This window comes from Octopus sinensis, linkage group LG16 (assembly GCF_006345805.1).
Source record: "Octopus sinensis linkage group LG16, ASM634580v1, whole genome shotgun sequence".
Taxonomy (NCBI): domain Eukaryota; kingdom Metazoa; phylum Mollusca; class Cephalopoda; order Octopoda; family Octopodidae; genus Octopus; species Octopus sinensis.
The window spans coordinates 43,263,292-43,279,703 of NC_043012.1; the positions used below are offsets into that span (position 1 = coordinate 43,263,292).

At 35.1% G+C, this 16,412-nt stretch overlaps 1 protein-coding gene across 1 annotated transcript in view; it reads right to left on the reverse strand.

Moving 5' to 3' along the window:
• Positions 1-16,412, reverse strand: part of LOC115220349 (deleted in malignant brain tumors 1 protein-like) — a 213,857-nt gene that overhangs the window by 42,262 nt on the left and 155,183 nt on the right. The window contains exons 14-20 of the mRNA XM_029790455.2: positions 15,820-16,125; positions 15,298-15,603; positions 13,155-13,469; positions 9,770-10,099; positions 6,993-7,316; positions 6,447-6,767; positions 1,505-1,609 (exon numbers count right to left, since the gene is read on the reverse strand). Coding sequence (XP_029646315.1) covers positions 1,505-1,609; positions 6,447-6,767; positions 6,993-7,316; positions 9,770-10,099; positions 13,155-13,469; positions 15,298-15,603; positions 15,820-16,125 — 2,007 coding nt within the window. The remainder of the gene's footprint in view (positions 1-1,504; positions 1,610-6,446; positions 6,768-6,992; positions 7,317-9,769; positions 10,100-13,154; positions 13,470-15,297; positions 15,604-15,819; positions 16,126-16,412) is intronic.

Here is a 16,412-nt window from a genome sequence, read left to right on the forward strand (position 1 = left end):
TGCGCACACCGCCTTGATTGTGAGACAGTTTGTGACCAAAAATGGCGTAACCCCGTCTGCATTACTTCAAATGGAGAATATTTTGAAGGCGATAAAAGCGTAAACATGTAAATTAAATGAATAAGATAATATTTCAAAATTCTGATTTTTTGGGGCTACCTTATCGTATTTGCTAAATGACTGGTATCTTTCATGCATGCGCGTACAAATATATGTATTTATAGACTAGCACTATCGCCCAGCGTTGCTCGGGTTTGTAAGGGAAATAACTATATAAGCATTTTTAGAGATGTAAAGTATAATAGCCATCTCTATATGGCTAAGTACAAAGGGGGGGGGGTTACTGTAGCTTTTTATGTTCTGAGATTTAAGAATAAAGTTTTAGAGAGTTACTTCCCTTATATATGCCAAAAATGCATTAAAAATGGGAAAAATTGATGGTAATTTCTTTTAAAATCGTAGACTCATTGTAGACGCGTGCTAATACCCAGAAAGGCTCGATATGGATCACGACTATAAGATACCCGGTTTTGGTTAAACTGCACCGCAAAATGTGGGAGTAGTTAGGAATCTAAATCGTAGGAGACAGACAGCACACAACCTCACTTTTATATATGGAGATATCAGTCAAGGAAGATAGTTCCAATATGCGAAGCAATACTTATCTAGTTTCCAGGATATACTATCACGAATTACCTCCCTTGTACTGTTTTTTTTTGCATGACAGGAACTAATATGATTCAAGATGATGGTTTACTGATATGTAAATGATGGCAAATGCCAGACTTTCTTAGAAGTCTTAAAATTCAGTATTGCTATGCAATTCAAGAGAAAGTTTAGGAGCATTCATGTATATCATCTTGTTCTGTAGCAATAATACATATATGTATTTACATACATACTGAAAATGATACACTGGTGTTTTCTATAAAGTTCAGGTATGTTCTGTCGTACTCACTTTACTTTACAGACACTTTGATCTCGTCTATGTCATTAAATCCTTTTCCCAAAGACTGTCCGTCATTCGACTAAACAGGCAGAATACGGGTCCACCGATTACTGACCAGTTCAATTTGCCAAAGATGTGTGATGAATGTAAATATTTACAGATTTTTCGTTCGGTCTCTTCCTCCCAATGTCTTCTCTCATTTTTTTTGTCTCAATGTACAGCTCGACTTTCACTGTACAGCCACATTCGTAGGAGAATGATCATTTTGTCTCAGGGAAAATTCACCTATATTTTTCTGTCGACGACAGGCTTGAAAGTGTGACGACTTTCCTTGAGCATTCGTTTTCAGATCATAAAAATACGCCCACGTTTCATTGTCGGTCACCAGATCGGCAAAAAAGCTACTGCTTCATTGGTTTCAAATACTTCTAGACCTCATTATAGCGTAATTACTTCTAGTTTTCATTATAGCCTTATTATTCCAGTACACATTATAGATAAAACATTAGACATGATTATAGCCTATGAACGGTAATGTCAATACAAAATACATACTGGCATCTTCTTTGGTCCAGTTTAGATCGCATAATGTTCCCCAGCTACCACGTCGTCGGATTTGTACAATTCCATTGGAAAAATTATCTCCTTCAGTTAGTCGAACTGGAAAATAATGTTTTGATGCAGGTTTGAGTTTCATTAATCAAGAACAATAAATACACGTTTGAAGTTACACACAATTGGGCGAAAATATAAAAAATATTATGCCTATTGAGCGGCAGCGCATATAATATACTTAAGACGCTCTTAAGCAGGATAGTAGAAATACAAAGCAAGGCAATGCGTGGTTATGAGTGAGAATAAAGTTAGAAATTTAGAGAGGGCAGTATTTTATCATTGAAAACTCGATTTACACAACATTTGGTTAACAAATAATGGAATTCAGGATATTCAGGTTAGGATTCAGTTAATATTCTTACAACAACTTCAGTGAAGGGAAATATGTTCTATTAGAAATAAAATTTAACTTTAATGCATTTGATAGATTTAGAGTTTTATTGAATGAAGTTTGTTTCTAAATGAGTTCCTTTGAATGAGCAAGAGGCAGCTCAGTGCACCTCTCACGCTAGGTCTTATGTGTAGTAACAGCAACAGCATATATATATATATATATATATATATATATATATTTGTTTTGCAAGATTTTTGGTGTGAAATCGTGTATTGAAACATATATTGTTGTATTTAGGAATGGTCATTTTGCCAGTTTAGCCAATAAAAACACACGCACTATATATTTGGTGTTACTGTGCTTCAGCGTTATTTAATTTTTACATTAATCTTAATCTTATTTCGGCCAGAGTTCTTTCGTCACACTCTTGTGACCACTGATATATATATATATATATATATATATATATATATATTATATATATATATGTATATGTATATAGGATAAAATCCTTTTAAGAGCAGTATTTACGCGTTGAAAATATAGCTTTCTACTTGTTCTACAGTACATTTCAACACTTCAAAAACAAACTTAGGTTTGTTTACATATGACGTAATATATATATGTATATATATATATATATTATATATATATATATATATATATATATATATATATATATATATATATATATATATCAAATAGTAAAAAGTGAAAAAACTACAGAAGGCTTGTTTTAAAAGGTTAAAAAATATATATTTGAGTCAATATGTCTGAAGAATGTTATAAATTTTTTTCCTTACAATGACAAACATCCCCTTCAAGAAGGATATGCACAATAGTGTCAGAACAAAATACCAGGAACATTAGACTGCAAGAACTCAAAAACACCCTAATTGACAGACATTACCCAGCTCAACTCATAGAGGATGGGATCAGACGTACAACAGAAATCAACATAGAAACTTTAAGAAAAGTTCAACACAACAACACACCTTCCCCGAAAATACTACCTTACATATCCACATACAACCCCAGAAACAAAGAAGCCTTCACCATCATCACCCAGAATTTACCAATACTTCATAAGGACCCCAAATTAAAGGAAATTCTAAACACACACCAAATCATTAAAAGCTACAAACAACCTAAATCACTTAAAAAGATTCTCACAAAGGCAAAATTGTTTTCTGAAATTACGGATGCAAAAGTAAAAAAAATGTGGTAGACCGAACTGTGCAACATGTCCAAACCTGCTAGAAGGATCAGAATTCCTCTTCAAAGAGGGACAGAAATTCAAGATCAAATCTAATTTTACTTGTGCCTCTGAAAACATAATTTATGTCATAAAATGCTCGGGCTGCCACCAAGACTACGTGGGATCCACGGGACTATCACTCAGACGTAGATGCACACTGCATCGACAACAGATTGCATTCCCAGAATACAGAATGATACCCTTTAGTGAGCACATTGAGAAATGCGCAAAGCAACTACTACCACAATTTTTAATCTTTCCATTTTACCAATGTGCTATCGGATCATCAACACAAACTAGACTAAACAAGGAAACATTCTTCATTGAAAAGTACAAGCCCAGACTTAACCATTCCAACATACTTATACAGAGAAATTCACTCCAAAAGAAAGGCAAAAAATTTTAAGCGATTATCTTCCTTACACCGGAAGAAATCACTTATTACCTCCCCTTATCTGGAACTCTTCTCAACATAAACATAACGATAACTCTTCTCAACGTAAACATAACGATGTAAGACATTTGAAAAGCTGAACGCGAAACCAGTCATTTCTTCTAAACTATGTCATTGTAAGGAAAAAAAAAATTTATAACATTCTTCAGACATATTGACAAGCCTTCTGTAGTTTTTTCACTTTTTACTATTTTCTATATATTCAACCACGTGCTTTCACAAACCAACTTTCTCATCTATATATATATATATATATATCAAGTAATTTAAGATTAGATAAGGTATATAACACTACTTACAAAAATCTGAGCCATTGCTCCAAAAGCCACCATAAAAAAATTACGATAAAGTAAGGAACGCACACGAGCTAACGCAATGAATATTTTAGAAATAGATGTTAAATGCTGTTTTCAACTGAAGATCGCAAAGGATGTTTGTCATGCAAAGCGTGGAATCATCTGGTATTGAAATAAGCATTACTTAGGTAAGCCAATTTCTGAAGCGTTCATTGCATTGCTCGTGCGTATTTTTATAGTAATTTTAATGGTGGTTTTTGGAGCAATGGCTCTGATTTTAGCAAGTGGTACTATATACACTATGTTAAAGTAATTTATATTGTGCCTGTACAGGTGTGAACTTGCTACCCACCTTATTATTACAGTAAATAACGGTAATAATACAACTTTATATATATATATATATATATATATATATATACATTAGAAAGAAGAAAGAAGTATGTATGGGGGAGAGTGGTATTCTCAACGGCTAGAGTAGCGGTAGGGAAGGAAAAAGAGAAAGAAAGAGAGAAAAAGTAGAGAGCAATGCCGGATGCTGGTCAGCATATTATAAGGGGGATGAGAGGTATCAATAGATAAAAGGAATAGAGGGAGGGATAGAAAGGAGAGATAAGAAAGTGAGAAGATGCGGGTGGAAGGATAGGTTTGAAAAGTCACTGAGGTGGAGGGATAGTAAAAGAATGTGGTACAGAAGGAAGGGGAATACTAAATGTGAGTAGTAAATCTCGAGGAGGGAAGGGGTGAAATAATAATGAAGAGTGCTAGGAGTGAATGTGGAGATATAATGGTCAAGTTTTTAAAAACAGACGCAGGCATTTATATGAAGTCAGAGAGTGTATTCACTAAAGTGAAGGAGGAATGTTATAGTGGGGGGGGGGGTCTGATAAATCAGTGAGAGAACGAAAAAAGTGTATATAGATATACAGATTTATGCGCACACGCGCACACATATACATATATATGTATATATAAACGTGCATGGATATAGGTCCGCATACTCACACACACATATGTACATATATATCGATAGCCACACACACACACACACACACACACACACATATATATATATTCCAAGAGAGTTAGAGGTTGTGAATCCAACCAACTAAGGGATGATGTCTATCCAATATACTGCTGGTAGAAAACCCAATTATTAATACACAAGTATTTCTTTTCTTTGCATGGCAATTACACTACTGAATGTAATAAATGGGTGAGGGTAAAAAGAAGAAAGAAAAGTCGATATGTATGACAGATTAGCTTGGGAGGTAAAGCGGTTGTGATCGATGAAAAAGGTGGTAGTGGTACCAGTATTTGTCGGAGCCCTGGAAACAGTGAGTAAAAATCTTGAGAAGTACATAGAACAAATAGGGGCTGCTATAAAGGTGGAGCACTTGCAGAAAACAGCACCACTTGGAACCGCTCGAATACTCCGGAAGGTGCTCGAAAAATAAGAGGTAGTGAACAGCTTACACCGCAGTACATCTCCAGCTTTAGAAGCTGTGCAAAGGCAATGATGATGATGATGATGATGATGATGATGATGATGATGATGATGATGATGATGATAATAATAATAATAATAGCTTTTACACATTTACTCCATTTATGTTTTGTAGCATGGCTAGCAGTTGCTAGATTACTTCGGGTCCACCCTGCTGCACAGTGGAGCACCTGCCAAGTGCGGTACCCTCACCATTGGTTCCAGTCTTGTTCACACCGTTATCGTCATCTATTTTACTTGGCATTTTCACTCACAAATGAGGAAAAGATCAAAGACGCGGTATGAACAAACTTCAGGAGGAGTCACCGAAAATGAAGATTGCAAAATCCTGTGGAATGCGATCACCTGACTAGACATCAGGAACCAGACATTGTTGTGGTGAATAAAAACGACAACAGGATCAATGTGAAAGAAGAAGAAAAGAATAAACAACTATGATGATTTAAAGTGGGAAATACGATGGTCGTGGTCAATGAGGAGAGTAGACGTGATACCAATAGTAATTGACACACGTGGTCGATAAAATACATTTCAGTCAAGTAGTGGGAATGATGTACTCGATTTCCTTCCTCCCATCAAAACTGCTGACCCTCTGTGAATATTAGAAAGAATTACTATTATTGCTATTATTACTATTTTATCATCTATTACTATAATAGTTCGTTCACACTATTATTGTAGGTTTATTAGCTTGAGTGATTGAGAGATTTGTTACAGACACCAAATAATAATGCTTTTTTTGTTGAAGTGGATGTATGGATTAGCCAGATGTCGATTTCTCAGTGAGGTTTAAAATAAGGATACATAACGTCTTTTGAATTTTTTTTTGCGAATCAGTTAGACTGTTTCTCTATAATAATAGACTATCCGCAATAAAGCTATTAATACTAATAGCTGAATATGAGATAGCTATTACATAGATACTTGATTACGAACCCAACCCATTTGAAAGTTCTCAAAAGTGATAGTTTTTAATCGCTTAATAATTATTAAAAGACAAATTTTTAATATAGGTATTTTTTTCGTGACCTACCTGACTTATAACAAACAGCTTTAGGTTCTTCTGTGTTTTTGCATTTAGCGCCCTGGTGAATCCAGGTATTGTTACACTGTAGGAGGGATATCTCATCTCCATTACAAGAATATACACCCAGTACTGAAAGCGAATTTGAAGTTTTTTTCAATTTACTATGTCCGACAATCCCATCTTTGTATCCCAATGACTTGCAAAACACTTTAGCATCTTTATCAGTCCATTTTTCTTTACAAATTGATCTCCACAATCCATCAAAAAAAACTTCCATTCGACCTTGGCTGACACTCAGACCATCTGCTAAACGAAAGCGGACTCCCTCTGCAAAAATATTGGCATAACATTACACAACAGAATTCATATAGGAATACGTAGAAACATCGAATATTTCATTTCAGAAATTAGGTTTTATAGACCGCACTGATTATTAAAACATCCCTACTTTACTCTCAAAGAAACTTCTACTACTAATCATTAGTTAAAATGTTGTACAGACCAAATTATTGTGATAAAATTTCAAACATGAACATAAATAAAAAATATTACCGAAACTTTTAAAGCAAAGAACACCAGCTACGTGGTCTTGATCAAAAGTACAGTTAGTGTAGTCATCAAAAGCTGTGTAAGGGCAGTGAGATAAGCTGCTTTCCGTTCCAGTACAGTTGAAATGGCTTAAAATAACTGGAGGTGCGCTCGTAGAGTATGTACTTCGAGATGCATATATCGCTACCCCATCATAAAAACCAAGTTCTCTACATGCGACATGAGCAGCTTTGTCGTTCCATCCAACTGGACAAATTGTTGACCACTGATTAAATATTTGTGCTTCAAGTACTCCATAATAGACATTTTGTATTTGCGTATTTAAAACTGAAAAGAAATGAAGAATACCAATAATATTATTAATAGGAAATTGTTGCATGAATGTGGTCTTAATATTAAGTTAGGTTTCATTTTCAATATGTTAATTGTCTTAAACTCTAGTAAAATGGAGTTTCTTTTCATTTTGGATAATAAAAAGACGTTTGCATTCTTGTGTGAGTGTGTTTATGTGTGTATATAGAGATTCCCCACTTGTATTGTCTGTGAATAGAGCTGAATAAGCAACATATTAGCAGTATGGGTAGGAATTCCTTTATTCGACCCATATATAGAAAATAACGGGCGATGATCGGTCTGTAGTTGAAAATTTCTAATGTATAAAAATCTATGAAACTTTTTAATGGCAAAAATAATCGCTAGAACCCCTTTTTCAATCTGGCTGTAGTTTAGCGAATGTGAGGCATGAATCTCGGTCTTCATGTTACCATCTCTATTTTTATGTAGCATTACTGCTCCTATGCCATACTCAAAGGCACCTGAAGCTGCTACAATCTCCACTGCAGGATCGAAATGTGCTGCTAAAAATCAGATGTTAATATCTTTTTAATTTCGTTGAACGCCTTCTGACAATTTTGAGACCAATTCCACTTTACATCTCTTTTTAGTAGATTATTTAGTGGGGCTCTTACCTTATGCATATTTGGTATATAAATTTGATAATAGTTTGCAAGTCCCCCAAAAGCTTGTAAGGTAGATATATTTGTCGTGGGGGGGGGGGCATATTGTTAATAACATTACTGCCTACGACAGGTCTGGTTGACGACCAATTTTATCAATAATTTGTCCTAAATATTTAATTTTAGGTAAGAAGAATTCACACTTCTCCTCATTCGAAGTGAAGCCGTAATTCCTTATTTTTTCGAACACACATTTTATGTGCTCGACATGCTGATCACAGGATTCACTTTTAATTTATACATATCATCCAGGTAGGCCATCGCGAAGTCACAGTCTGCAAGTATCATTTGTTGAAATATATGCCAAACGGAAGCCGGTTAAACTTGTATAGAACTTTATGTGCATTGATAGCTAGTTGCTTAGAACAATCGTCTTACACAATTGTCTGTAACTAGGCATCAGATAGATCTAATTTTGAGAACAATTTACCATCATTTAGTTTCGAGATTTCCCCTGGGATAAGTAATGAGAAGTTATACGGTTTTAAACAGTCGATTAGTCCTGTCGAGAAATCTGCACAAACACGCATTTTATTGTTCTTTTTAATGTACATAGCTGAACTCGCTCAATCTGAGTAATCAATCTTTTCAATTACTCCTATTTTTTTCAGTCTGTCTAATTCTTTATTTACCTATTCCAGTGCTGCAAACGGCACATTGCGTTTGAGTTTGAAAACTGGTAATGTATTTTCTTTCACCTGATATTTGGCTTTGAATTTATTGCCCCGACACAACTCGCCCGAGAAACATTAGGAAACAACAGTTTCATTTCTTTTTTAAATTTTAAAAAAGAAATGACGCATGGCTCCATTACATTTTTACAAAAATTATTTATGGGTAAATCTCCTAAGTCGAACAGTTTCTTCCAGTCAAACTATTTACATGATTTTCTCTGTTGAACCGTTTTTAAAGTTTTTTTTTATAGTGTGATTTTTTATGACGTATCTTACTACGCTTGGTTTTCTGCTTATATTTTACTTTTAGTGGCACCGATTGTATGTGGGAGCAGTTTCTTATGTCAATTTGTTCCGTATCATGCCTTAGGTTTATTATTCTCTGGCATTGCTCAGATATTTCTTGTAGTGTTAGCTTCTAATTCTCTTCTAATTTGGTTAGAATTCGGTTGCGAATTTCTGCGTCTTTACCGTTAAACCTTGCACGAAAATTAAGCATTTAAACATATCTGGTGTCAGTTCATTAATTTTAAATCTATCGCAGTCCCTATTAAAAATTCTAGCACGTAATAAAATCTTCGTCCGCTTTTTTGTAATATTCATGCATTGCCAAAAGTTCTCTCGCTGAAAACCTTTGAAAGGATATCAACAATTTCTTTAAAATAGACTTCTCCCGGTCTCTTAGGCAAAATATAGTTACAGTATTTTTCGTGCTCGGCTGGGGCCAACTTTGCCAACGAAGTCGATGAATTTTCTGTTTTGTGGAATAGCAGTTGTATTAATAGTTGTTGTTGCTTCTGCAATTCCATCAACATCTGTTGTTGCTGCTGTTGTCGTTGTTTTTGTAATTCAATTACGTAGTGAATAAGTGAACACGGACGATATATATCTCTCGTTTATCGATCGATCGATCGCATTATCAATGACATTGCATAGTACTCGAGTACTACAAATGATTTATGTCATAAATGTCTTGTCGTATACTCTTCTCTATCATATGTTGTATGAAATATTTCTTTTCATAAGTTTTAAATAAAAATTAAATACAATGAAACATTGCACTTCAATAATAACATTGTTGAGTACTTACGAGCATCAGGATTTTCAGAATCAGCACAAAATACAGAAACAAATCTCTGTAAAGGGCATCGTCCAAATTCCAGCTTACACTCTAATAGTGATGCTTCTGTTCCTGTACATCGTAGCTTTGTTATATGAGTGTTTATATTTACTGGGATATTTTCAAAAACAAAACCTTCAGGTGGGTATTTTTGCTTGGTACCAGAAACGAAGCCCAGTTCTCGACATAAAACATTGGCTTCCGTAGAACCAAACCCAGCGTTGCAAATACCCATCCAAGAATCATTGACAAATATACCAACACGGCCATAATAAGGAGAAGAATCACTGAATAAATTCACTGAAAGCCAGGAGAAAATAATTCTTTAATAAAGGTATTACATATATTCACAAACATAGAATCATTAGAGTTGTATGACATACAAACCTATGTATTTACTAAACATATACTTTTAGTCAGCTGCGCTGAGAGAAACACACATTATGATAAGACTTCATATTTTCCCCTTCTTTAACAAAAACAACGACAAAAAAATTGACCTAACAAATTCCAGGTTTTTGCACACTTTTATTAGACTCCGAGTTCTCATTTTTTTTGTTACGACAAAGGGAATAATAATTTATAGCTATTTATAGTGCACAGAAATGCAGGTCGAAACTCAAGTCGTCTACTATAATGTGTATAAGAGCTCACATTTTGACAACGTTTATATAATTAGCCTCACTGTAAAAAGTAAATATTGTCATTAAATAAAAAGCGATCGACCTGGAAGTTTCAGAGTTATTTATTGCTTTATCTCAGACCATATTGTAGCTTATAAGTATAGTACTCGCAAACTCGAATAAAACTGAACCAATTTTCCCTAATTTCTATTTCAGCGAGTTAACAGTTAATGCATTCGATAGTTAACATGATGCAGAAAGCGAATCAGTCGAAAGCCATTCTTGTTGCTAACATCTGTGACTACTTCTTGAACTGGCACGGCTGTATGGTAATACTCATTAAGCTTGTTGAAAATCTTCAAAATATCTTTAAAGAGCACAATAGAAAGTACTGGCGAATAGAAGGCAAAAAGAAAAAAAATGGTCTAACTCCTGGATAAATTAAAATCGAAACAAATAGTCTGATAAAATGATCAATAATATATATTGAAAAAGAAGGAGTCACAGAAGATCTCACGCGTATGGGAAAACATGACCCAAACTTTAAATATGGGAGAAGAAAATGACGCTTCAATTGTTCATGCGCCTATTTACAACTTTCAAGGCGCTCTCATCAATAATCTCTCAGAATAAATGCTAATGAATAATACAATACTTTCTTGCTTGATATCGGAAAAGTAAGAAAACTAATGTTATAAATTACAATAGAAAACAATTTCTAATATAAGGTTAAGTAAAATATATTATCCTTAATAGAAATATGTTGCCTGGGACGCATTAAGTGAACAAATTTGTGATAGTTTATATGAAAGACAACGTGAAACGTAAGAAACTATACCTGACAACAGTATTCAAATTTAATTTTAAACATAAGAAAATATACAATTTTAGAGATAAATCAAAGAATTGTAGGGAAAGGATTTCCCGATAATTTCACTTTAAAGGATAATGTTCACAAATTAAACAAACACACACACGTGCGCGCATCCATACACGCCCATACACGCACACATATTATCCTCTAAATAGCGAACTTAGATAATACAGAAATATTAAATCAGTCATTAGATCAATGGAAAACATAAAAGATGTGTGATTAGGTTAAATGTAAAGATAATCGATTATGAACTGAATGACATAAATACAATTTCGTTTGCATTAGTAAAATCTAAATAATAAAAAATATATTAGTAAAAACAAGAGTGGTTGTGTGGTAAGTATCTTGCTTACCAACCACATGGTTCCGGGTTCAGTCCCACTGCGTGGCACCTTGGGCAAGTGTCTTCTGCTATAGCCCCGGGCCGACCAATGCCTTTTGAGTGGATTTGGTTGACGGAAACTGAAAGAAGCCTGTCGTATATATATATATATATATATATTATATATATATATATATGATGTGTGTGTGTTTGTGTGTCTGTGTTTGTCCTCCTAGCATTGCTTGACAACCGATGCTGGTGTGTTTACGTCCCCGTCACATAGCAGTTCGGCAAAAAGAGACCGATAGAATAAGTACTGGGCTTACAAAGAATAAGTCCCCGGGTCGATTTGCTCGACTAGAGGCGGTGCTCCAGCATGACCGCAGTCAAATGACTGAAACAAGAGTAAAAGAGTAAAAATCTGTTGAAAATTCGAGTATTCCCAAAATATTTCGCCTAGATTCATAAATGTATATTACAGAGATACTGATACACTACATAAATGTACATTACATAGATACCGGGCTTACTCTGAGCAGAGATGGTCAGACTACAAACAAGCCACTCGTCTACGGGTAGCGACGTCATCTTCCAGCTTCTTGAATGTTGCGACGAGACTCCGAGAAAAGATCTCACACGGATGTTAGGCGCGCTGGCCTCCAGCAATGAGCGAACAGTCCTCAGTCACATTAAGTCCCTGGCAGTCCGCCAAGAAAATGTCATGGTCGCTCGCTTGCACCTACAACAGATGCGCCAGGACAGGGAGAACCTGCCAAGGCCTTCGCTGGTATCCTGCACTACTATGAGGATGTCTGCCGCTGTACCAACAACACTTCTTAAAACGAATCAGCAACGAAAGATGTAGCCGCGTACGTGACCGGAGAATCGCAACTTCTCCTGTCTATATGTTCTCACAAGCTAGGAGACTATGTAAACCGTAACAAAATGTCCGCCTGTTTTTTTTTGGTTCTAAGTACGACTCTTCACTGAGTAGCATTATTGTGAAAAAAGATTGCGCCGGAGAGTCAGTCCTGCTCTCTCGTCCTCGAATTTCTGACTAGTGGCAAACTGGGTTCAGACGGCTGGAGGTATACCAAGAAGCAGAGACATCCTATATATCTCACCGTGCTTTGAGATATCTGCTCTACAACATTGTTGGATATTACACCCTTACGCCCCAACAAGACTTGATGACTGATGATTGAATTGCTTTCGTAACACAGCATGTCAGATTTTAGCGAGTGTTTAAAAGTCATCGGTTACACTTAATCTAGTTTAGCAGGCCTGCTAATGCCGTTATCCAAGTGTTGCACTGCTACGTGCAGACAGTTCGTGGAGTCACAGGTGAGAGCCGAGGATTAGGCAAAGGCAGATGAGCTGTACTGAAAATGTATTGACACGTACCTTCATGCCACCACCTACCGAAGTAATATTGTTTCTGATGACTAATAAGCATAACACTATAGATATTTAAAGAAACGTAACACTTGAGGCAAAAAGAATTATCAAAATAATGTGAACTGTTTACTTTACCTGCTGGAAAACATTTAACTGTAGCATGGTCCTTACAGTAGTTTATCTTGTTCGTCCAATTCACTATACGAAGAGGGCAATCTAAAAGGGATTCTTCTGTGCCTTCACATTCAGCAGATGCCAACCATACATTTTTTCCAATTGATGTACTTATGGCGGCCTTTCCACCACGATAATTCATTTTCTTGCACACAACAATCGCGTCTCTGTCATCCCATAGATCAGCACAGATTGAACCCCAAAGATTATTGATTTGAACTTCAACTCTGCCAGTGTTTCCTTCTCCAATCAGTCTGTAGTTAACAGGCCTTGGCTCTGAAATACATGATGGAAAAATAGCTTACGTGTGTACACACAATCAAATGATTTCAGTGAGAAAACATGCATACATACATGCACACATACATGCATACATACATACATACATACAGACATAAATTAGCTGTCCATCGGATGTTAACATAAAGCTCAAGATCAGTGAAAAAGAGCATACCTACACTGTACTATTTGAGAAATCAATGTCCACAGATACTACAACTACACTGTAACCATCCCAGGAATATGGACTGTGATCTTAAGGGACATGATTTGTGGAAAAGTTATATGTATGTGTAACTTTTTTCTTCTTTTACTTGAATATATAAATCTATCTATCTATCTATCTATCTATCTATCTATCTATCTATCTATCTATCTATCTATCTATCTATCTATCTATCTATCTATCTATCTATCTATCTATCTATCTATCTATCTATCTATCTGTCTGTCTGTCTGTCTGTCTATTTATAATATCATATCATATTATATTATATTATATATATATATACATACATACACAGATATATACATACACACATATACAAAATATGTATATATGTTATATGTATATGTATATAGATATATTTATTCATTTATTTCTGTATCTGTGCCTGCATGTGTATGTATGTATGTATGCATGTATGTATGTATATATTACGTATGCATGTGCGTAAATTTAAGACAATGTGGCATTCAGCCACATTGTCTTAATTATCTGTCGAGTTTGAATAAGAGTCACATAGAAAATTTCCAGGCTCAACGGAATCTGCTACAACATATGTGAATGGTTCGAAGAAATGAGTGTTTTCTTCATCAGAGAAGTGTAATAGCTATGATGAATATAACAGAACATCTGAGCACATCTCCAATTATGTCTACTATAAGATAGTTTTAAAAAATCTGCCAGATAATTTATGATCTAACATCGATACATACATGCATGCATACATATTATATATAAACTACTATTCAAAACTATAAAGCTATTTAGAAATTTAGCTCTGTATTTAAATGGACTAAGTGGGCGTAATATATTGTAAATTGGTATTTCTTTTATTCTTTTACTTGTTTCAGCCATTTGACCGAGGACATGCTGGAGCACCGCCTTTAGTCGAAGAAATTGACCCCAGGACTTATTCTTTGTAAGCCTAGTACTTATTCTATCGGCCCCTTTCGCCGAACCACAAGGTTATGGGGACGTAAACATAAACACACCTACATCTGTTGTCAACCGATGGTGGGGGACACACAGCGACACACAAATACACACACACACACACACACACCTGGGCCTCATAGCACAGTTTCTCCATCCCAAGTCACTATATCAGGTCTATTATGTTTACATTTTATTGAGGTTTCCACTGGGATATTCCTCTAATACTCCTTATTATGAGTGGCTATAGCTTCTACTATACTGTGGATTATTATTTCTTTGGCTTCAGGGTTATTTTTACGGCGGATCTAATTATACAGAATCTTAGCTACAACATCATGTCTCATCGGTAGATAATACCGTGATGATATTTTTGGACAACTGCTTATGATATGGGTGTTATCTTTGTGTCAACTTCAGAAAGCCTTCATCGGTTGTCACAGTTTGCTGCTTTTTCTGCGTCTTTATCCCTTTTGTGCATCAGGTATTTGACTGATATTTCCTGTTTCTGGATTGCAAACGCATACCCTTCAAAGTGGATTTATGTATGCATGAATGTATTCAGAAAATGAAATATATCGCTTTTACATTCTTGAAAGTGAAGTAATTTCAACTAGGCATATACACAATCACTGAACATTAAATAAAGAAGAATAAGGGACTAACCATTCGAGCAAAAAACTGCTGCTCGTTTGTTGTGTGTACAAACAGAGACATTACCCAATTGCGCGCCCGGGCAGTCGCTTAAAATAGTTTCGCTTCCAGAGCACTGAAGATTGCTGAGCCAGTAAAGATCCTCATTTGAGCCCATATGGTTATGTTTAAAAGAAAAACCACCTCGATAACCGGCATTTTTGCAGACAACTTGGGCTTCTTTATCATCAAAGTCATCCGTACAAATGTAACCCCAATGGTCAAAATATTGAAATAGAACTTCTCCATAATTTCCATTTTTTATATTCATTCGAGGAACTAAAATAAAAAAAAAGAAATATCATGTAATAATAGTTATAAGCATTTTTGTATAAACAATTAGAATATACAGATGTTTTTCATAGCTATTAGGTAATGAAGACTCTTGTCTTCATTATACCTGTAAAAAAAACACTATGCAAATATAATCTTAATACAAAGATAGCTAGAGAATATGTAAATCATATTCATTTTGATAAATAAAACATGCGTTACCTGTAGACATTGATGCTGAGCACACAACAAATGCCTGTGCATGGGGGCATGATATCACGTGAGATTTCTTTTCACATTGCTGAATAGAAAAAGTTGAATGTGGGTTGCAGGTAAGTTTTGAAATTTGCAGGTGTTCTTCAGAAGTTGGCGGCGCTCGGAGAATTTGCATACCGAAGAAATAACCGAGATCTTTACATGCAAGATGAGCTTTGAATTCATTAAAATCTGGATCACATACTGGGAGAAAACCATCGTTTCCACTATGGAGCAACAATTCACCATATGTCTCGTTTGGATGCAAGCGAACTGAATTAGAAGGAATTATATCAATATAGAATACATATTATTCCGGTAAATATTTTTGGTATAATGCAATTTATGTGTAATCATAAGACATTTTAAAGATGGAGCGATCCTGTATATAGAAAGATATATACGAAGACACAATTATTTCTAGATGATCTACGTAGGAACAGAAATATTACCACTTTTTGACAAAAACTTCTAGCTCCAAAAGTGCTTATATATGCGTTGTATATTTTTATCTGTATGAGTGTATATTTTTATCTGTATCCATAAGCTTGTGTATGTAC